The sequence below is a fragment of the Platichthys flesus genome, chromosome 7 (assembly GCF_949316205.1).
Source record: "Platichthys flesus chromosome 7, fPlaFle2.1, whole genome shotgun sequence".
Taxonomy (NCBI): Eukaryota; Metazoa; Chordata; class Actinopteri; order Pleuronectiformes; family Pleuronectidae; genus Platichthys; species Platichthys flesus.
In genome coordinates, this window is record NC_084951.1 from 15,169,305 (window position 1) to 15,190,261 (window position 20,957).

The 20,957-nt window shown below is 41.4% G+C and overlaps 3 protein-coding genes across 5 annotated transcripts; 2 read left to right on the forward strand and 1 right to left on the reverse strand.

Annotated features, from left to right (window-relative positions):
• Positions 1-1,945: 1,945 nt before the first annotated feature.
• Positions 1,946-6,290, reverse strand: ptges3a (prostaglandin E synthase 3a (cytosolic)). 2 transcript variants are annotated; one of them, XM_062392089.1, is made up of 8 exons: positions 6,119-6,290; positions 5,151-5,264; positions 3,734-3,803; positions 3,542-3,640; positions 3,264-3,353; positions 3,128-3,172; positions 2,965-2,986; positions 1,946-2,844 (listed from the first exon to the last, which is right to left on the reverse strand). In XM_062392089.1, coding segments are annotated over exons 1-8 (444 nt in total). In that variant the 5' UTR covers positions 6,121-6,290; the 3' UTR covers positions 1,946-2,842. The 2 variants fall into 2 exon arrangements, with proteins under 2 accessions (XP_062248073.1, XP_062248071.1); XM_062392087.1 differs by having other exon boundaries at positions 2,965-2,989; positions 6,119-6,289.
• dtx3 (deltex E3 ubiquitin ligase 3) lies at positions 5,599-16,186 on the forward strand. Of its 2 annotated transcripts, none has more exons than XM_062392078.1 (4): positions 5,599-5,725; positions 11,839-12,641; positions 13,499-13,716; positions 14,257-16,186. In XM_062392078.1, exons 2-4 carry the CDS (start codon positions 11,853-11,855, stop codon positions 14,330-14,332), a joined length of 1,083 nt encoding a protein of 360 aa, XP_062248062.1. In that variant the 5' UTR covers positions 5,599-5,725; positions 11,839-11,852; the 3' UTR covers positions 14,333-16,186. The 2 variants fall into 2 exon arrangements, with proteins under 2 accessions (XP_062248062.1, XP_062248061.1); XM_062392077.1 differs by lacking the exon at positions 5,599-5,725 and adding an exon at positions 10,571-11,372.
• Positions 16,187-17,871: 1,685 nt separating this feature from the next.
• LOC133956777 (probable E3 ubiquitin-protein ligase DTX3) lies at positions 17,872-20,622 on the forward strand. The gene is made up of 3 exons (XM_062392085.1): positions 17,872-18,237; positions 19,540-19,757; positions 19,923-20,622. Exons 1-3 carry the CDS (start codon positions 17,887-17,889, stop codon positions 19,999-20,001), a joined length of 648 nt encoding a protein of 215 aa, XP_062248069.1. The 5' UTR covers positions 17,872-17,886; the 3' UTR covers positions 20,002-20,622.
• The last annotated feature ends 335 nt before the right edge of the window (positions 20,623-20,957 follow it).

Below are 20,957 nucleotides of genomic sequence, written 5' to 3' on the forward strand. Positions count from 1 at the left end.
GGTTGGGTTTGGAGGCTCAGATCGGATAAAGCGCTGGAAAATCCAGGGTCGGGGAGGAAGAGGGGAGAGCAGGGCCGGGCATTGAGCTTCTTCACTGGAGCATCATGCTGACCAGGGCAGCCAGAGGGGCGGCCGCTGCCCCTCTGAAAGGATCATGCTGACCTCACCGCTTTCTCTCCTTTATGCATGGAATAAAAAACGCTGGCAGCGACAATTTCTGGTGGTTTCTATGATCTGTTTGTCTAGTTGCCACTGTTGAATCTCCGAGTTCCCTTTTCCATGGTGCAGTGTAGCTCTGAACACACACACACAATCACACACACAGGCATATATATTTGGCCTCCGCACCGTAGAAGCTCCAGAGAATTACTTTGGAATAGCATTAGGAGAATTTAGCAAAGAATGAATGCAGTTTGGACGCTGCCTGCTCCTCACACATGCATACAACACTGAAAGGGCCACACCTTCAGAAATACAGTGGACAGGTGCGTAGAAGACAAAGCTTGTGCAGGTGAGAGAAGAGGAATCCTGCACATTGTCATGTAATTGCAATTTACACGTGATAAAGTTTTTTTTGCAAATACAGGACAGTGTGCTGGATTTCTCTTCTCACACATACATACATACATTTTTTTTATTTCACAGCAGCCTGACGATTGGTTGTTTTTCCACCTCAATTAGGTAAAAACGTGGTGAAAAGAATCTACTAATTAAAACTCACTTTTTCTTCAAACGATCATGTTGATCTGATCCTGAACGTTTATTAGTTTGCCATATAATGCATCTCTATTGTCACGAGTATTATGTCCTTCTCACGACTCTGTCCATCAGTGGTAAGCCAGCTTTTGTATGTTAAAGCCCACAGTTTAGTTTCACAGGGGAGAAGGTGCTTGCATTGTATTTTTTTCTTTTCTTTTCTGTTCTCCGGGTCCAGACTGCTGACTCCTACACAACATGCAGCCCCAAAACATTTCACAGTGCAGTAAAAACTGTGGCCTGCACTGGCCACACGGTGGTGAAAACATTCTCAACACCAGATCATATACATTAATTTCATCTTTGATAATATCGTTGTCATGGCTTTGAATAATCTCTGGCCTTTACTGACTGAATTAGTTTTGATAGCAGATAAGATGTAATATTAGGAGATATTTCCCTTAACATACATCAGTTGCCGTGTTTTCACATTGCATGTTAAACAGGGAATTTACGTAAAAAAAAAGGACTATCAGGCTTCCATTCCCCCCTGAAATGCCCATGTAAGTATTAGAGTTGTCAGATCCCAGGTCTGTGAAGCTTTAGCACTACGCAGTAGTTATGTAGGGACATTTCACATGTGCTCCGGATTAATGCAAAAGTCACACGTTCAGTAGTAGCTGTAACTGTTCCTCCTTGTTTCATACTGGCCTCGAGGACATTCTGTTTAGGCAACAGATGAAGCACAGAGTCCAAAGTCTTCATCAATGTGACACAATAATTCTGTTCATCTGATAAGAGGCATCGACTTGCCGATTAGAGGAAAATCAAATGTTTATATTCCACCACCTGACTATTGTTATTCAAACCAATGAGACATATTAGCTTGGATTCATCTTAAATCTTTTCTTAGACATTGTTATTGTAATAATTTAATAGCCAATATGGATATAGTGAGTATTATAATAAAACATATTTCAATGTATATATGGGCAGGTCAGTGCCATCCCAAATTGCTTTAGTCTTGGAGCTTACTTTTATCTTTTTGTTTTGGAAATTCACACACATGCATCTTTTACCTTGATATGATGGCTATTACACATATAATCAGTTTGTTGTCACTCATTGGTAGTGAACTCATTTTTCCCATGGGCTTTCTTTCTCTCCTCAACCTTCACTTGTTATTTTTCTGTAATCTTATGTGTAAATAAATACATCTTTGAAAAATAAAAAAGTGATGAGTCAATACTTAACTTTGTGTTCAACAATCTGAAGCAGTTTATTAGAAATATATCCTTGAACTCCCACAGCATTAGACCAACTCAAGTGTTCAACACAGGTTGAAACAAAGACAAAAAAAGCCTCAAAATCTTAGTCCTATAGTGTAAGTGACATCCTCCACTATTTTAACTACTTGGGATTATTGGAAGATAATTAACTTGTATACCTGTGACAAAGTGCAATGTTGGTACACTGACACACTGAAAACCGTACCTTCTCAAAAGGTACTATATGCAAAGTTTGAAACACTCTTCTACCATAATCTCAACAAAACTGCTGCACAAGCATATCTGTTTATTATTCTAAATGCTGAAATATGATGAAACCATTTTCAGATCCTGGCATACATTGGAAAATCCAGCACAAGCAGAACTCAGGTTCTGTTTTAAATTAACAAACATTATAAGTGCAATTTACAATACAAACAATAAAGGGGGAAAATCTGTCATTAAAAAAATCTACTTTTTTGAGGGGAAAATAGACATTCTGAGTTGTTGTCCTTTCTTCATTAAGAATCACAATGATCAATACTTAGCCCGAAATAAAAAGAGAAGGTGTAAAACATCAGCACATCCCATTACAGTCATTTAACAATAACATTTTCATTTGAACAGAATTGTCCATGCAGAACAGAACACCAAAGCACAGCACTGTTTGTCGCTACGGATCTCTGTGCATGTCTGTATCCAACAGTCACTCCTATTCACTCCTCGAGCGGCTTCGCTTTGGAAACAGCGTGGAGAGATGACGTTTCTTCTCCAACTTGGTTGCCAACTCGTGCCCAGTCTCTCTCCTCAACAGACTTACAACTTGCTTTGTTTACTAGTGCCGTGGATTTCGTATTAACCTACTCAAGGTCGGGAATTTCTGAAACAGAGACAAAATTAAAGATGTGACGTGTGTCAACGGTATTGTAATTGAATCTAATAATTGACGTTTTACAGCCGATTACTAATTGTTAGACAGCTCATTTGGTATAGTACTTACATTCAGATTCACCGTCTGGAGACTGCTGCAACAAAAAGCAGAAGTCACAATTACATTTCTTCGTAAACGTCTTAATATTCACTTGATTAAAATACACTGCTCACTGTAATAAATAATACGAACCATATAAAAAATGTAATATATGTGTAACAAAATTATTTACCTCATCTAGATCACATAGATCATCTCCTTCCATGCAGTTCATCATCTAGAGAAACCCACATAAGAGACAGCAATCAGTTTGTCGGCACTAAAGTACATCTGGACATAGTCACACTTGACGCACTGAATGAGTTTACCTCTGAGAATTTGTCATATCTCGACAAATCCTCATCCGAGTCATCTTCCCAGTCTTTCCAGTTACTGAAATCCACACTCAGCCAGTTGCACTAAGAGATGATAGATTCAAATGTTTGAGCAAAGTGATATTTGGGATGTACTCACTTTACTCCAGCTGATATTTACAAGGTGTACAGATAGGGGGCATTCTATACTTAGAGTTCGTGTGCAACAAATCGAAACCGAAAAGGTGACATATATCAGTGGATCCACAAGTCTTTTAATGGCAGAAAGTTACCTTTGGCTTGTCTTTGGTGAGTCGTGGCCATGGTTTCCCACCCTCTGCTTTTCGTAAACAACACAACACAGACCTGCCAGTGCGTCTGTGTTTGGATCCCTGAAGGGAACAGAAAGAGTTTGATGAAGGGTTTAAGATAGATAAAACACATGGTGGAGCTACAACTATGAATACAAGTGATAGAAAACTTACTTTGGGGTCGATCTCTGCGAAAAGGTCCAATGTATTTTCGTGCTTGATCTTATCTGCTCCAGCGAGACAGCTGTAAGAAGAAATTAACACGGAAACCTGATATTTCACTGTCAACAACAACTGAGGACAACATTTTTGGTCATACACTATTAAACAGTCAGCCAATGGAGCTAGACGACAGCATAAATAAAGATTTATTTTCGACCTATCAAAAAGCCATAGAACAACATATGAACATTTACTGTATGCAGGGTTAATGCTGAAATAGTGAATCAGAGAGAAGTAATACTGGTTTTGGTAGAAGTATGTTCAGGCCGCTAGGGTTGCAAAATTCCGGGAATATGCAAAGCTGGAAACTTTCCATGGGAATTAAACAGGAATAAACTGAACATTTTGTGGGTAATATATACTAACTGTATTAACCTTGTCATGCACAGACATAAATACAAACATTTTATTTTTGTCATAGGCTGATTTGAGCCCTGAGGAAACTTTGGGCACTTGACTATATGCTTCTGCATCTTTGTGTCATTCTTTATTTGGGTCTTTGCACAGTATTTGCAAATATACACAGCCTTCTACATTGGATGGGGTGAAATGTCTCCCCACCTGAGATAGTGCATGTGGCATTGTTCTGTGGAATAAGATGAGAAAAAAGCTTGTAAAAAACACTAATAAAATGCGAAGTGGTTCTCCGAACAGTAACATTCACAAAGGCAACAAATCCTCCGCATTACTCAGGCGACGGTTGGTGCAGACGGATGCAGCAAACAGAGGCAGGAAGTAACATAGATCCGGATAAAGTACGTAGATTCTCCAGAGTCCAGTGCATGTCCGACAACAGCTTCAGTGTGTTTTTGCTTTATGCTCATTTTGTTGCTAGGTGTTGAAATTGTGTTTGGTTTAAAGAAAAAATATTTTCATTGGCTTTTAGCCAAGTTTCTTCCTGTTAAGTGGTTATGCTTCATGTATATGTGGCCACATGTTTAGCATGCCTTACAGTGGTGTTTGTCGCTAGATGTGACGCTGGCCCTAGGACCTCGGAATGTCTCCACTCAAAAACAGATCTGTTTTTTTGTTACTGCATTTTTATGTTTGATCTACACACCATAACAGAAGGTGTATGTGCAGCTTCACACCAACATTCATCTGCTAAAGGGGGAAATGTTATCTGTGCACACTTTGCTTAAGACAAGATGATTGCATGACATCACAAGTCTCAAACCTAATTTGAGTCCTTTTGCAAATGAATCTAGTGTGATGTGGAAACTTGAAACTTCCTAGGAACCCACACACCAAGTATGGACTTAGGAACCCATATACAGGGTCTGGATTATTCAAATAAAGGATAAGGATTCTTAAGATAGTTCTGAGAAACCGATAAGTGGTCAGTTAATGAGTAATGAATGCTACTTACCAAAAATCTATTTTTGACTTGTCGAACTGTACTTTCACCTCCTTACTGTCCTCCACGCAGAACTCTACAAAAACACAGTCCCGTCTGTCGTACCACTTAGCTGGTGCAGGCTGCCTGATGACAAAGAGGAGAGACAGGGAATAAGTGACATGGGGACAATCTTACATCATCCATGATCAGCCTGATCTGACAGAGCAGGGCTGTGCATGTCGGGTGTGTAATGTTCATATTCAGCTCTGGTGATCCACGTTCACGGGCTACAGTTCATCTCAGGTCACGCTATTCAAGAACAGCCTGAGAGCCTGTCAAGCACCCATCATTATTTGATCAAATAACTTGTTGTGTGTGAGAAGAACACTTAAAACGATACGCCCCAATCAAAATGGTGGATCCTAATATACTATCTTACAAATAGTAGACATATACCACAGCCACACTTTGATTAATGCAATTAGAGAGTCGGACAAGGCTTCATCCGCAGTGAGGTCTGTAGTTCTGCAGATGGGAGCCATGTGGTTTGGAGGTATACGTTCATTCGTAGTGGGACGGCTTGTGGTAGAAGACAAGTTCTTTTGGTGAGTATCTCTGAGTAAACACGAAAGCTAACACAAGATTTCGTTTCCCCGGCTAATCATGACACCAAGCTTTTCCAGCGCTAGCATTACCCCCGTCAGGTTGGTTGGCATTAGCCTGCTAGCCAACGTCACCTCAGCCAACGCAAGGTACGTAAACAAAACCAGTATGTCGACTTGTGCCGGTGACAGTTTGAGATTTGCTTGCGGTAATTTTGCTGTGAGTATTTTATTTTATTTTAAACGACGCGTTGTGCCTTTTTAGTCCGGCACTCGCCGAGGCTAACTCGTGTGCTAGCTGCTCTGGCTAACGTTAGCAGGCGGATCCACTTCACTGCAGCAAAGACTTGACGCTATTCAGCGACGACCGTTCGCGTGCACGCAGTGAACACTTACATCTTCACCGGGGAATGAAGGTCTCTCTTCGGTGCACGATTTGGATTCACAGCGTTAGCCGGCTAAAGCTAAAATATCTCTTAAACCGCTTTAGTCGAGTTAGCTCACTGACGTTCTAACCGACACATGTATCGCGTGCTTTGGACGTTCTCCGGGGTGACGTGAAGTGGTTCCACCCGCGTGCGTGAGACGCCAGAAACCATCAGGTGCAGATTTTCATTGAGAGGAGAGACACGTGGTAACAATGTGATTGTACCATGTTCATCACCCAAAGAACGATACACGTTATCAGAGGAGGGATAAAGTGAATGTAAGAGAACACTGGTCCCAGGTTTACTGCACATCATCCGGGTCTGGACACTTCCCTTTCGAACATTTGTAAGATATATGGCCTGCCACTCCTAACTGTATTATGAGACTTTCTTATATCATGTATAATATATAGTTCTGAAAATATATCCATCCTCTTCCAGGCTTGTAGAGGTTTCAAAAATATATAGTTTTAAGGTCATAACTAGTTTAAAATTGGAAATTATCTTTTGCATGAATAACACTTAAAAAACATTAATCAGGTCCATTTTGTGGAATGATTTACAGGTCAGCACTGACACTGATAATAATAATAATAATAATTTAGTTACAAAACAACTAGATTCAATCGAGTGGAGCCACCTATAAACACAGCTATGAAACAAAAAATATCAAGATAAAGGGATTATGATTGGCCTTATCTCAGGTTTGTTGTGTACAACCCAGCAACATATTCAATATTTGATGTTTTATTATTTAAGAAGGGATTTAAACGACACCAGGGATGCAGCACATCTTGTTTCCACAATCAAGAGGCTCTAACAGAAAAGGCCTGGTGTCCTTTGGTCATTCACATGGGAAGGCCCAGGCACATATAGGGAGTCAATAAAACCTTAATGTACCAAACAATTTGATGCTTTAAGTATAGTTAATATTCGTTGGACTCTTATTGTTTTGTCAGTTTGCTTCTATTTTTACTGGTTCAAGTTTTAAATGTACTGAGAGCCTGTAGGACTATAGGCATTTTATTTCCTTACAGGAGTAATATAAGACTGGAACCAGCTATTATTTTCATTCAATACATCTAACAATTATTTCATTTTAATAACTGTTTAATTGTCTTTATAAAATGTCTTACAATTGTGGAAAAGCTCAAATTATTCTCGGAATCCCTTAAACTCCCATATTCTATTTTTTTCCCCTGCGTTTTTTTCATGTGGACCAAAGCATTCAAGCTACAGAAAATGAGATGGAAAATGACTGGTAACTTTAGAGGAAAACATAGAGGCTCTCCAGCTGACGTCACTTTGGGAGCAGCTTCAAGCTGCTGGACTGTAGCACTGCGTGTATCACCACTTTGAGGCAGTGAATTAGAAAATGGAAAGAGCAGCCTCATCCGCCAAGTGGGAAATGTTACCTGGGAATTGAGCCACAAACAACACAGGTGGTGGCTTAGGTAGAAGAACAATCTTCTTCATGAGCGGTGGTGTGTCAATCAAAGAGAAGGGCACATTAGAAAAAAGCTTGATGGATGTAGGTTACTGGTGACAATAACCTGTCTGTGTTTCTAGCTTTGATCCTCTATGCTGGACATTTGTCTTTTCAAGAACAAGAGAAATGACACACAACAGATGCAGGGCTGGAGAAGTTCATAAAAGTAGATTTTTTTGTTGACCATAGGAAGGGCTTCGCTAGAGTTTACAATTAAACTGCTCTGTTCAAATGTTAAACCATTTTTAGGAGAAGGAGAAATCCTGTCTGGTGGTGAGAAAGATAATATTCTGCAGAAAGGTCCATGTTAATTCCATTCCCCCATAGTCCTGTTTAGTGTCAGCATCCGTCTCTAAACTTAGTCACTGTGTCCCCAGCAAGGAGGTTGTGTTTTCAACAGTGCTTGTTTATTTGACAGTCTGCAGGATTACAAAAATTATACCAAACCAATTTCCATGAGATTCTTCAAAGCGGTGGGACATGACCCACAAGAACCCGTTACATTTTTATGCAAATCTGCATCAGGGGACAGATCCATATTTTTATTTTATTTTTTTACCTCTTTCCTTTGGGAGGTAGAGCATTCTCCCAAAAATGTAACGGAATTATTAGTTTTCCTAATGAAAAAAGCAGATTTGTTAAGGGGACGGATGTTTTTTGTGTGTGCAATTCTGTGCAAATTCAATAAAAGATCCAGATCTAGTGAATGTAAAAGTGTTTTATTTATAAAGGGACTGTTTAAGGGAGATATGCGCTCCACTGAGTGCTATTCTACTTGGGCCAATATCTTCTTGTAATCCATTTAAAATTGAAAAACTTGTATAGAATTCACCTTATATGGACTTCCCTGATTGTAATGACACCACTTATAGAGTTGGTCAAGTGTTCACAGAGCTTAAAATGGCTTAACTGAAAACAAAATCAATGACTTGAGGAAATGTGTTCCTTAAACTTTGAACTATGAGGAAATACAGAATTATGTGTGTTTATACCGTGTAAGTGTGAGAGGGTTTGTGATCTAAGCGTCAAATGATGAGAACATTTCACTGTTTAGTGCTGGTGATAAATATGTTGAATTTATAGTCCAAAATCTGTAGAATAATTGTTTTTCCTCTGGGTTTGGCTACAATGACAGAAATGAGTGTTAAAGTTTGAGTTAGTCATATGTGATGGAGAAAATAAGATCAAAGATATGATAATCTGAAATGAACTTGTAAGAGTGTAATAAAATGTGTAAAAAAAGGCTGCAAACACCTCAGCAGTCTTAACATTCAATGGAAACCTTCGGTGAGTAAGACCATCACATATTAGATGTCAACAGAGGTTAGCTGAAGAAGTCCAGTCAAAGAAAGAAGCAGATGATATGAAAAAATACATGACACATACTCGTTAAATTCAAATAAAGATTGATTAAATGCTTGTTGGGAAGTGACAAATATATTGCGAGATGTTGCTGGCCTAAATTCTGCCAGCAAAGCGATCTAAAGTTCGCGGGGGCCAACTGTAACTGTCAGCAAATCCTGAATCTAACCAAAAACCCAAATAGGCAGAGAGATTATATATCACAGTTTCAGTGAATGCTCTGCTGGGGCCTCCTGCTCTGTTTCTGCAGAGTTAAGAGGGCCTCTAACTTTCCTGTTGGTTTTGTGCTGGCATTGTTTTCTATTTTTTTATGAAACTTTAAACACGAGGTGTAATGATGAAGCTGATAAGAATCAGGCTCAGGAAATTCTCATGTATCAGTGTTGAGATACAGATATTTATTTTATTGTATAGCATACTGCAGGAGTGGGTATATATGGATCTGTCGAGGAAAGTTAAAATGTCTTCTTTTATGTGATGTGCAGCAACTGTCACCTGAGTAAAACCCTGGTGCACAGCCTCTAGTGAAAAGCAGCAGGGTGGAGACTGTGTTGATAGACACACCAGTTCATGTGTGTTTCCAGTATTTGGTTGGTACAGGCCATCAGACCTTGTTTGCTCCCACCCTAATTTTCTAGTACATTTGTTGGTTTTGTTTGCTCATTTCAAATATCTGTGTGGGAAAAGCAGTTGATCTCCTGGGGTCATTTGCACTAACCTTCACAAAGCCTGGTTCTAACGTCTAAGTTGGTCTTGAAAGAAAAAGTAATTGGGGACTGCAATTATTGGAAAACTTTCTAGATCAAATGTTAACATGTGATGAATGGAATGCAACTCTCAACTATCAGACCTGAGAGAACTGAAACAACATCCTGGGCTGCAAACTACTGAAAGTTATCAAGTACAGAGAGTTGAAAAAAGTTAAATTTGCTGATAATATGCTTGTTTAAGGATTTATACATTTTTTGGGGGGGGGCAATTGACTTGAAAGTTGTTTAAATGATTGCTAAGAAATAAAAGAAAGATTGCTGTGATGTAGTAAGATAAGATAATTCTCTATTAGTTCCACATTGGGCAAAGCAGCACTCTGTCTCTGTCTATCTGTGTAGTTTAGTGACAGAATAGAATGTCTTTAACGATATGTCCGTTGTTACACATTTTAATGTTTAATAATAAAATATTAATAATAACAAAATAATAATTAATTTGATTATATGGCATTTAAATCAAATAACCCAAAATATGAACATGAACAGTAAAAGCAGCAGTGGGTTTATTAGTGAGATGTGTCTTCTATTCAAGTATTATTATTATTATGATGATGATGATGATTATTACTACTATTATGATTATTTAGCTTAGTATTATCAATTACTTCATCAGTCAGTGTGTGGGTGACAGCTTCATTTGCATCTTAACTGAATGAGTGGGTCTTCTCTCCCGTGGTGTGTAGGATGGTCTGTTGTTTGCATTGGCGTGTGTCGGGCACTGTGCGAGAGCTGTTAATCACGACCAAAAGTATGATTCACACACACGCACACACACGCACACTCACACTCTCAGACACACACACACACACACACAGTACACACACAGCACACACACACGCAGCCAATCGTGTCGGCTCAGTGACGAACTTCCTGGTCACATTTTCTCGTAAGTCCCAGTCGCCTTGTTGACGGCTGTGTTTGCTCCTGGTCTCCGGCCGGGAGGAGGACGCGGACCCACGGGGAGAGACAGTGAGAAGAGACGGGAGCAGGAGCTGAGTCTGGACGGAGCTGAGCTGTCACACATCATCGGCAGCTTTGTGTCGGTGGGCTCCGCTTTTAGCTCCAAGGACGCGCCGGGGAAAGCAAACACAGACTGGGGCGGGCAGCGGGGGACGAGGGGCCGGCTTTGGATGGCGTGTATCGTCACCCAGGCGAGTGCTGTCGGGGGACTAATGAGACGCGAGCCGGGGGTAGGTTCGTGTATCATGTCTTGACTGGGAAAACAGCAACTACCCGCGGATAAGCTGCAGCAGCACGTCAGAGAGACGGAGAGAGGCCTCCTGTGATGGAGCAGCGTGCGCTTTAAATCCGCACCTCGGTCCTCAGCAGCGACCGGCGACGGCAAAGGGTGAGGTGTCCGTGAGAAAAGCTCTTATCGTAGCGGTGACTTGAAAATGCATCCGAGGCTGAGCTAGGAAACTGCGGATCCCCCACCGCACGCCGCCGCTGCTGGTGCGGAGCATGGCTCAGGCTCGGCGTGTTTATCACCGAGCAGCAGTGATCGCAGCGTCTGTTCCAGCCCTTCAGCTTCTCCTCTTCCTCTCTCCCTCTCCGCCACAGGACGCTCTTTTCACGATTGAAGGGATTTATGGGATCGCAAGGTAACCACCCGACCGCCTCACGTGAAGAAGTGTCACCCCTGTGCTCTTCCATATGCGGGGATTTGAGTGTTTTTTTGCGCGAATAACGGGGTTCCGGCTCCCTTTGTTTACAGTGTGCATTTCTGAACAGCTGACACTGACGCGCTGCAGCCACCGCAAACAGCTGTAGAGACATCAGGTCCACTCTGTCATCACGCACAGACACACTGCAAACGAAACATCTGGAAGAGGGGTCTTGTGTGTTGTTTTTATTAATTTGCATTGCCTGGAAGGTTATAGGCTGCATGGGGAATAAATGATAACCGATCACAGCCCTGCAGAAACAATAACACTCATGTGGTCATGTTTGAGCAACCTCCCATAATGCATTTCAAAACAGCATTATACAATAACACATAAGTGATCGCACCAATTTTGTTTGTGTGAATACCTGTTTGATGACTTTTGTGTGTCTCTCTCTGTGCAGTTTCCTCTGATGAGATGAGTGTGCGTGCTGGCCAGGGCAGTGATGAGGTGCTGGTTTCACAGGCGGTGTGGGATTACCTGGCTGCGGCCGGGCGGCCCTGGCTCATTGACTTCCAGCACAAGCAGGGGATGAGCGCTGGCATCATTAGGCGAGGAGAGAGGGGGGGCTGCTGTGCCGTGAGGCTGCAGCCGGTGGAGGGCTTCAGGACTGCCGGAGCCGGGGTGATGGATGGACCCATCTCAAGTGAGACGCGGAAAGCCTTCATTGACTTATGCCGCTGTGCCCGCAAAGAGATGAGCAAACAGGAGGGGGGACACAAGAGGAAGAGGGTTCTGCTGCCCTGCGTGGGAGTTCTGGAGCCCAACGGCGAGGGGAGCCTGCTCCAGCCTCCGCCGCCCCAGCCTCGACGCTCCCAGAGACAGCAGCAGAGGTTCAGGAAGCCTGCTGATGAGGAGGCCTGCGCCATGCTTCACGAGGCCACCCAGAGGAAGGACACAGACTCTGGCTTGGCTTCCCATGGTGAGGCCGAGGACAACAATACTTGTTCAATCTGCATGGGGGACATAGTGGAGAAGACCACCCTGGAGAGGTGCGGCCATTCGTTCTGTCGCTCTTGCCTGGATCAAGCCTTTAAGGTGAAGAAAGCTTGTCCTGTGTGTCGACTGGTGTACGGCCAGTTGATCGGGAACCAGCCTGCCAATGGTTCCATGATCGTCGAGAGAGATCCTGATCTGGAGATTGCTGGCCATGAAGGCTATGGGTGTATCTGCATCATCTACAGCTTCCCTCCGGGCCTACAGGCGGTGAGCATGTGCACAGGAATAGATTTGACCTCCTCTTTTTAATTTTATGTAAATTTGTGTTTATCTATTTGTAAACAAGACTTTAAAAGAGCATCTGAGACTTGTACCTATCTCAAATTTATTGACAGACCTTCCAATGGATGAGAAAACATAAAAGAAATGTCAGTTTTCGAATTGATGTTTAATATTTTCATATAAGTAATATTTAGAAACCCTAAAACAGGCCAAGTCACTACTATTTTCCTTTTAATAACAAACTCCTCAACTACTTGAGTTTAGCTCAGATTTATAAGATGGAAATGAATGGTCTTTTCTCAATGCTATTTCATTTGCATTTTAACTCTCAAGTCATCCTTTTACATTTAACATCTTACATTTCCTGTAATGCAACCAATTATCCAGTGGCAGTGTCTTTTATTTTCTTTGGATCCTACCTGTTAAACATAAACATCCTTTTAAACTCCTTGTGCCCAGTTTGTATGCAGACTCTGTGTTAGCTGTGTAATTTCAAAACCCAAGCTGACCTGATAAATTCAACAGGGTATCAGTTCTCATACTTCGCAAAATATCCTCCCCACACACAGCATTATGAAATAAGTATTACTGCTCCCGATGAGCAAACTGACCTTTACATGTAAAGTCAGGAATTCCCTTGGATAGTGCTAGGTCTGTATGCTCCAAATATGTCAGATGTAGCTCGTGCTCCTGTTGAAGGATCTTCTGCATGAAACTGCTACACTACTCCAAAAGGCATGTAGCGAAACGTTTAAACACAAGACACAAACTACAGAGCCACAACTGTTTTAAAAGTCATTCATGCTCCTTAATAATTATCCCGATCCTCTTATTGCCTGCAGCCGGAACACCCAAACCCTGGAGTTCGGTACCCAGGAACAGACCGTGTGGCCTACCTCCCTGACAGCCCCGAGGGGAACCGTGTGCTGGGCCTGCTGCGCCGGGCCTTCGAACAGCGCCTTATCTTCACCATCGGTACCTCCATGACTACGGGCATGCAAAATGTCATCACCTGGAATGACATTCACCACAAGACCTCAATATGGGGTGGGCCCCGCTGGTATGTATGGGCTTTTAGTTCTAATTCTCTTTTGGTAATAATTTCGACAACATTTCCTCAGATGCGAACTGAGAATGAAATGACTCTCGTTTATAGCAAATCCTCCCTAGTAAGGGCCGTTATCACCAAAAGTTCTCAAATCTCATTGTCTTTCTTCGTAGGCATTTTCTACGTGAGTGGCACCTCTCATTCAATTTGATATATTTCTATTATTCCAGATTTACATCGTAAATGCAATGTGTTAGAAACGCCATCACCTCCCCTGCTTTCTCGCTGTAAAATGTTGCTGCTGTGTTCTCTCATGGGCTCACTTGCACATCTTACCAGGGAGCTGGCAGGAAAGGTCTGGAAAATGTCCAGAGCAACTGACTCAGACATTTGCATTGTCACATTCAGCCCCTTTGGAAAAAATGTTTGCCCCATCATGACTGACAGTTCCTGGCAAAGAAATGCTCTCTCTTGATGTCCTTGGCTTGATGGCGCGATCGCTGTCCGAGCTCATAAAGATGCACTGATGGCTTTTTTCATTGTCCCCGACAGTTTTGGCTACCCAGACCCCACCTATATGGTACGAGTGACGGAGGAGCTCAGAGAGAAAGGCATCACAGCGGACTGACAACGACAGACTCTTCCAGGACTTTGAGCGACTTTCTGAGTGTCCTTGTCCTTGCGGCGGACATGACTCGGCTCCAGGTTGTGCTCTGAGACTGTCTGTCCTTCGAAGGCCGGCCTGAGTCGAGGCCCTCAGCAGACGAGCGTCTAATGCTGCAGCAGAGCCCACATCACTCCGCTAGCTGTTCCTCTGTTTGTTCACTTTCCTCCGAATTAGGCTTAACCCTGTGCTACATGTGGACGACAATACTTTGAGTGCAGTGCATTCTTGTATTACACAATCGTCCACCTGTCACATTTGGCAATAGGACTGGAATCTGATCAACTTATTTAAGAGCATTGTGGGGAGTTGGAATTCACAATACTTATATATTATTTAGGAAAGTTTAATGTTATCAGGACAGTTTATGTTATATAAATGTTTATTTCTACTCCGGGGATTACTTTGTTTCTTACAAGCATACATTCTGGGATTTATCTCCAGAATTGTCTGTTGAGTACGTCTCTTTTTTTTATTGTTACTAATTACTTGTTGCAAGGATCATGTGGCAGAGTAGAGCTGCTTGAATCGAAATAATTCCTTTTCTGAAGTTATTGCAATCTAAAGCACTCAAGAGGCACTTTGGTATGGCAGTCTGTTTTAAAGTAGGAGTAGGAGTTGCGGTTCTTTGCTTCCTCTGTGTGGAAGAGTGCTCGGAGCAAACAGGTTAAAGAAGCCATCAGCTAATAGCTTGGTGACTACAAGTTGATGTCAATTTGCTTGGAACTCTTCATTTGCGTGTGATCTCCATTTCCCCCCCCCCTTCATTGTTACCTAAATAGGAAGAATGTTAAACACTGTCTCGAAGCAGCACCTTTTTATTACATTTATTAGGACTGCTGCCTGTTTTTATTTTTTTTGCCCGTGGGCGTCTCTGTTTTTCAAGATATCTCCAAGGTGTTGAGTCCATTACCTCCGTTGTTAGTAATGTGCTCATCTAATAACCAGATTTAAAACGATGTCAAATGTAAAAGGGCATATAGACCACCCAAACCAAATCGAAGGCACAAACGCTCTTTAAATATCTATGCCTCCGTCCCTGTCAAACTGGGAGATCTGCCTGCTAATATGCCCATTTAAAAACATGTTGATCTGAATGGCTAACGAACAGTGAAACATTAATGGAGAAAAAAAAACGATGACGTGGGAACAATTGATCTGACTTAGGGTGGGTGGAATACTGATTTTGTTATGCCTTTCTTTTATTCACTTTGGATAAAAATCTAATCATGATGCTACTAATGAATGGTAGGCAGTTTGGGCACATCTTGGTGTTATTTGATAGGTTCGCAGCATTATGTTTGTAGCTGTACTATCTGGCTTTAGGTACAAATACTACACAGTTCATGAAAATATGTAGACTAGTGTGTATAAAATTAGCTTCTCCTTCACAAACATTCTTGTAGTCCAAATGCTGAAGAAACCCTCAGACAGATAGCGCTGTCTGTCTCAAAGAGCTTTGTTAAGTACAGTAACCTGCTTGGCTAGTGGTAAATTTGTCATTAATTTCACCAGGCGGATCCATAAATTAAATCCCCCTTTTATTATGTTTTCATCTCCTTTTGTATTTTAGTTAAGGGACCAACTGAACTATTTTTGGGACACAGGATTGTAGTTTACTAAAGCTACTGTGCAAACATTTCTATGCATAACATGACCGAGGAGGAGGATGGATCATAGAGAGATTACACTCATTACAAATCGATTGTTGAAGAAAAGTTTGAGTTTTGCTTTTCTAATTGTGTTAATTGGTACTTTGTTGATATTCAGAATAATGTGCTTTACATTTTAATACTTGAATAAAAAAGTTATGTTTGGGTTTGTGTTGGAGTATTCAGCGTCGGCCCCCAAATAAATTAGGTGCATTGTGAGCATATTAAGCTCTCTGTCCGTTTAGAATGAGTTCAGGTTGTCGCCTCATCGGGATTTGATCTATAGTTATGCTGTAGCATCAGAGAATATAATAACAACAAAATATTGAATTCTGCTCATGTGTTTTCTACCATCTAGTTGACATCATAGTGACTGATATGCACCACAATTACATTTACAAATTGGTCCCAATGTATTAACTGTATGCTTGTGAAGAACAGTTCTAAGTATTCATGGCTCTACCGTCCACCTTATTTGGGATGCAATTGTAAATGATGAGGATGATCACAAGGTTTTGTACTAACAACTTATTACTGAATTCATTATTCAAAGACACTCTTCACCACTGGCAGGACACCTCTTTGTTTCAAATTGTCTGGCTGAAGAATTGGAGATACCACGTACTTGTTAATTTGTATCAGTCGAACCTTCACTAAATAACCTTGAGGGACAAATTACTTTTTCTGTTAGGAAACACCGAGAATAGTTGAGTTAGTTTTGAGATGCTTTTCTTAATAAGGAAATCCTTTGGTCAACATTTTCATAATTAAAAGTAATACTCGGATGAGAATCACTTTCCACATGAATAAGTGTGGGGAAGCTAGTTTGCCCTTTCCAATATTATGACATCGTAACAAGATTTTTCTATTTATGGGTACAGGTTCCATCATATGGGCAGTTTTCAAACAATGAAAGATAAGACACTGCTCCTCATCCTGATTTGTTTCACTCTTTCATACAGCAGATTATTGATTGATCATAAGCAAATTACTAATAAATTGTGGTGACATTATACCGTTGATAAACATATTGTATAGATTAACTTAGAGTTGCACATTCAAACTGTTAGAATACATTTTTTGTTTTGAAAAATAACAGCCGCAGTCTCATTAAGTTAAGCAAAGGTAGCAAGATCACAAAGTTATAATTATAAGATATATAATTAAATTAGCCAATTTTATATATCTTCCAATAAGAACAAGACTTTACTCTCATATTATGACTTATTTGTGAAATATTCGCCTACATGTTTCCTCTAGTAATATAATGAATTTGTTTATAATTAAATTACAACTTTATTATCACTCCTTTTGTTTTTTAATTAGCCTATTGTAGTAATATTCTTTTTCTGTCATAAAACTAGGACTTGCTCTCGTAATATTTGGACCTTTGGTAATTAAATTAGCCAGGACTTTACTCTCAAGACTTATTTATGATTAAATTAACCTACATTTTTATCATAGTAAAATTAGGCTTTTATTCAATGACAACTTCGTTCCCATTATATTATGACTTGTTTGCCACCAAATTAGCTATCAGCTGTATTACAGTCACAGTATTATGACCTTTCCCCTCATTCAATTTGCCAATTATATATTTCTCTTAACATTGTGACTTTTTCCCCCCCATTAAATTAAGTCTTTATTCTCGTAATGGCAGATCTTGTCCTTCGTCACGGCCCCAGTGTCCTGCTAGTTTCTCCATTTCCAATGTCCGTCTCTAACTTCCAACCCGTTCGAATGGTTCCTCTCTCTAGCGCCACCTAGTGTTGTTAGTCAGATGATTCCGGAATAGAGTTAGTTGCGGGGAAACACAGTGCCTTTAATGTTTTGCTGACGTCACATGACTCCGGACAACTTGTTTACATGCGCACGCGGAAGCAGCTCCTGGTGCTTGTGGCGTCACGGCCGGAAGAAAAGAAAATGGAAAGCAGCAGAAACAAGAAGAAGAACGGTTCGGAGGACTGCGTCATTTGCTTGGACCAGATTCAGGACGAGAAGACGCTGCCGTGCCGTCACTCGTTCTGCGCTCGTTGCATCGACCAAGTCTTCAGGGTGAAGCCCGCGTGTCCGATCTGCAACACCTATCACGGCGCGTACACGGGGACCCAGCCGAGGGGCACGATGGCGGTGACGCGCAGCTCGCAGCGGCTGCCCGGCTACGAGCACTGCGGCTGCATCACCATTCAGTACAGTTTCCCTGGGGGGATCCAAGGGGTGAGGAGCCTCACGGGGATCACACATAGGATCCACATGCAGGTTACACCACTGTACTCCCGTTTTACTTTCAGTACGGCATGTGTACTCCAGGGGGCGCAGTATGACATCAGAGCCCTGCGTACACACACACACACACACACACACGCACACACACACACACACACACACACACACACCCCTTCTCGATTTGAGGTATCATGACTCAACTAATCATCCTTCACCTTTAGGATATCCTCCTAATGCTCAGTGTCAGTTAACAAACCAACAGTTACATTGTAGAGGCTCAGGACACAATGTGCCTTTCATCTGGATTTGCCCACCACATGTAGTAAAATACTTAAAAATCATGTCAGTAACTCATTTTTTACTATTTACTTGCTGCATACATATTTATTCTCACGCTACTGTAGATATTTTATTATTCAGTATTTGTTAATCTGCTGCTACCTGGTCCTGATCCTATCTTCTTCATTCACCTTAACTCTACCTCTACGTCTGAATTACTTACCTCAGTGCACTCCGATCACTTTAATCATTCAGTATTTCTCTTACAATCCAGATGTTTAGAATATGAATTAGGATTTACAAATTCTAATACTTGTGTGATTATAGTCTTGTTATTCATACAGTTGTATGCGTAAATGTGGCCTCCTCCAGGAAAATTACATATTTGGTAGATTCTTGAAGTGAAAAGGAGTAAATACAACCCCTGCAGCAAAAGGGATTTTATACTTTTTTCTTCGTAAGCCATGTCAGCACTTATTAACAGCCAGGGGCAAAGGGAAGAATGGATTCACTGGATGGGAATGTCTTAAGTAAGTTAAGGGAGGATAACTGATAAAGATTCTGGCTTGTTAATATGAAATCCACCAATTTAAGAAACACAAGCTGAAACCTCTGGGACAGCCCTCACTGCTCTTAAAATCGTCAGATGTAAAGTGATCTGTAGGAGAAGTGGGTGCACACAAACAACAGACAAACAAAAAAACTTACCAACATCCAGCAGAGAAAACAGAGAGGCAGTGGAGGGGTGATAAGGTTTTGATGTTGTGTAACACTGACGACAACTTAAAATTGATAAGGAAAAAGCTTCCTGGGCCTCAACACAGGTTCAAAGCCGTTTTATTCACAAAATAACATAAAAATGATTCCTCGAATTGGCTGCCTGTAGGGAGACATGAGAATGAGCACCACCTCCTACAGATATTATGTCACACATTAAATCATTTAATAAGTGTCTTGGTCATGAGAACACGAGCTATCACATTAACCGAGGTGTTGTTGTTTACCATGTCACAGCCCGAGCACCCAAATCCCGGGGTGAGCTACAGCGGCACCTTCCGTGAAGCCTACCTGCCAGCCTGCAGCGAGGGGGAGGAGGTGGCGAGGCTGCTGAGGAAAGCGTTCGACCGGAGACTCATCTTCACCATCGGACGATCCGCCACCACGGGCTGCAACAACGTCATCACCTGGAACGACATTCACCACAAGACCAGCAAGTCAGGCGGCCCACAATGGTATAAAACCTCACTGCTGTCAAAGAACCACTCCTTTCACCTGCGGGTGTCCTGTTGGCTGTAACACAGGGTTTATGTTCGAAAAAAGAAGAAAGCTTGTTTTTTTGGTTGCAGAGAAGGAATCCCTACATTGCTTTTGATTGCTTGTGTTTCTTGTGTTTTCAGTTTTGGATATCCAGACCCAGCATATCTGTTCAGGGTTCGAGAGGAGCTTCGTCTTCAAGGAGTGACAGAGGATAACTAATGAATGAAGACGTTAATTATTCACCTAGATTTATTATTGAGGCGTATTATGACAAGTGTGCTCTTTTACATTCCTCCACAGGGATCTTGATCAGCGACACTTTAAGGACGTTATTCTCGCCAAGTTGTTTGAATTTAATTAATGGATGTGAGACATGGAGGATCACGGCTTTCCCCAAAGATTTTAAATGTTCCTTTCGACTAACTATGCAAAAATGACTTTAAGCACAGCCTGTACAAGTACTTACACTAGACAAGATTATAGAGTACTAGGTCAGGGACTATACTGCTCATCATCAGACGAATGTTCTTATTTGCTATTTTCCCAATGTCACACAAAAGCACAAACTCTGTGCCTTGTATTTTCAAAAAAGTCTTTCCTTTATATCGGTTGGAGTATAATTTGCTTAGTTATTGTTATTGTTTTTAGAGGTATTTTCTATGACAATGTTTATCTGTGACACATTTGTTTAAAAACATTTTCAATAGGAATTAAAGTGTTTAAGTCTTAGTTTTGTTTACCTGTGCCTGGTTGAACACAGGATGCATTCATCAGGAAACATACTGTGTTGACAGAAGTGTCCCACGAAGAGATAATTAAACAAACAAAGTGTCAGGAGAATTTACCGGTCCAGTGTCCATTTTCTTTTACTATCTTACCCCCTGTGGTCCACTAGAGGGCGCTGCTCTCCTCAGAGAAGTCTGTCTTTGGTATTCAGCTGTAGCTTCATCCCAAAGCCACAGCACCTCCCAAACCTCGTCGCCCAAAGTCAGTGAGAGGAGCAGATGATGAGTCATGTGTTTCCATGGTGCTCGGGACAGGTTTGAGAGAATGAGAGAAACGATGTCAGCCTATGTTTGACCACATTCAACCGATCGTCACCGGATTTCTGATGGAAGTGTGAACACTGTAGCGTTTGTCATCATTCACGTGTCTGTATGTTAAATGTGTAACAA

Coding starts and splice junctions, on each gene's coding strand:
- ptges3a (XM_062392087.1), bottom strand. Junction 3,804..5,150: donor AAGTCAAAAATAGATTTTTG/GTAAGTAGCATT, acceptor TTCTTCTTACAG/CTGTCTCGCTGGAGCAGATA. Junction 3,354..3,541: donor TCACCAAAGACAAGCCAAAG/GTAACTTTCTGC, acceptor ATCATCTCTTAG/TGCAACTGGCTGAGTGTGGA.
- LOC133956777 (XM_062392085.1), top strand. CDS start 17,887: ATGCGCACGCGGAAGCAGCTCCTGGTGCTTGTGGCGTCACGGCCGGAA. Junction 18,238..19,539: donor TCCCTGGGGGGATCCAAGGG/GTGAGGAGCCTC, acceptor ACCATGTCACAG/CCCGAGCACCCAAATCCCGG. Junction 19,758..19,922: donor AAGTCAGGCGGCCCACAATG/GTATAAAACCTC, acceptor TTGTGTTTTCAG/TTTTGGATATCCAGACCCAG.
- dtx3 (XM_062392077.1), top strand. Junction 12,642..13,498: donor TCCCTCCGGGCCTACAGGCG/GTGAGCATGTGC, acceptor TATTGCCTGCAG/CCGGAACACCCAAACCCTGG. Junction 13,717..14,256: donor ATATGGGGTGGGCCCCGCTG/GTATGTATGGGC, acceptor TGTCCCCGACAG/TTTTGGCTACCCAGACCCCA.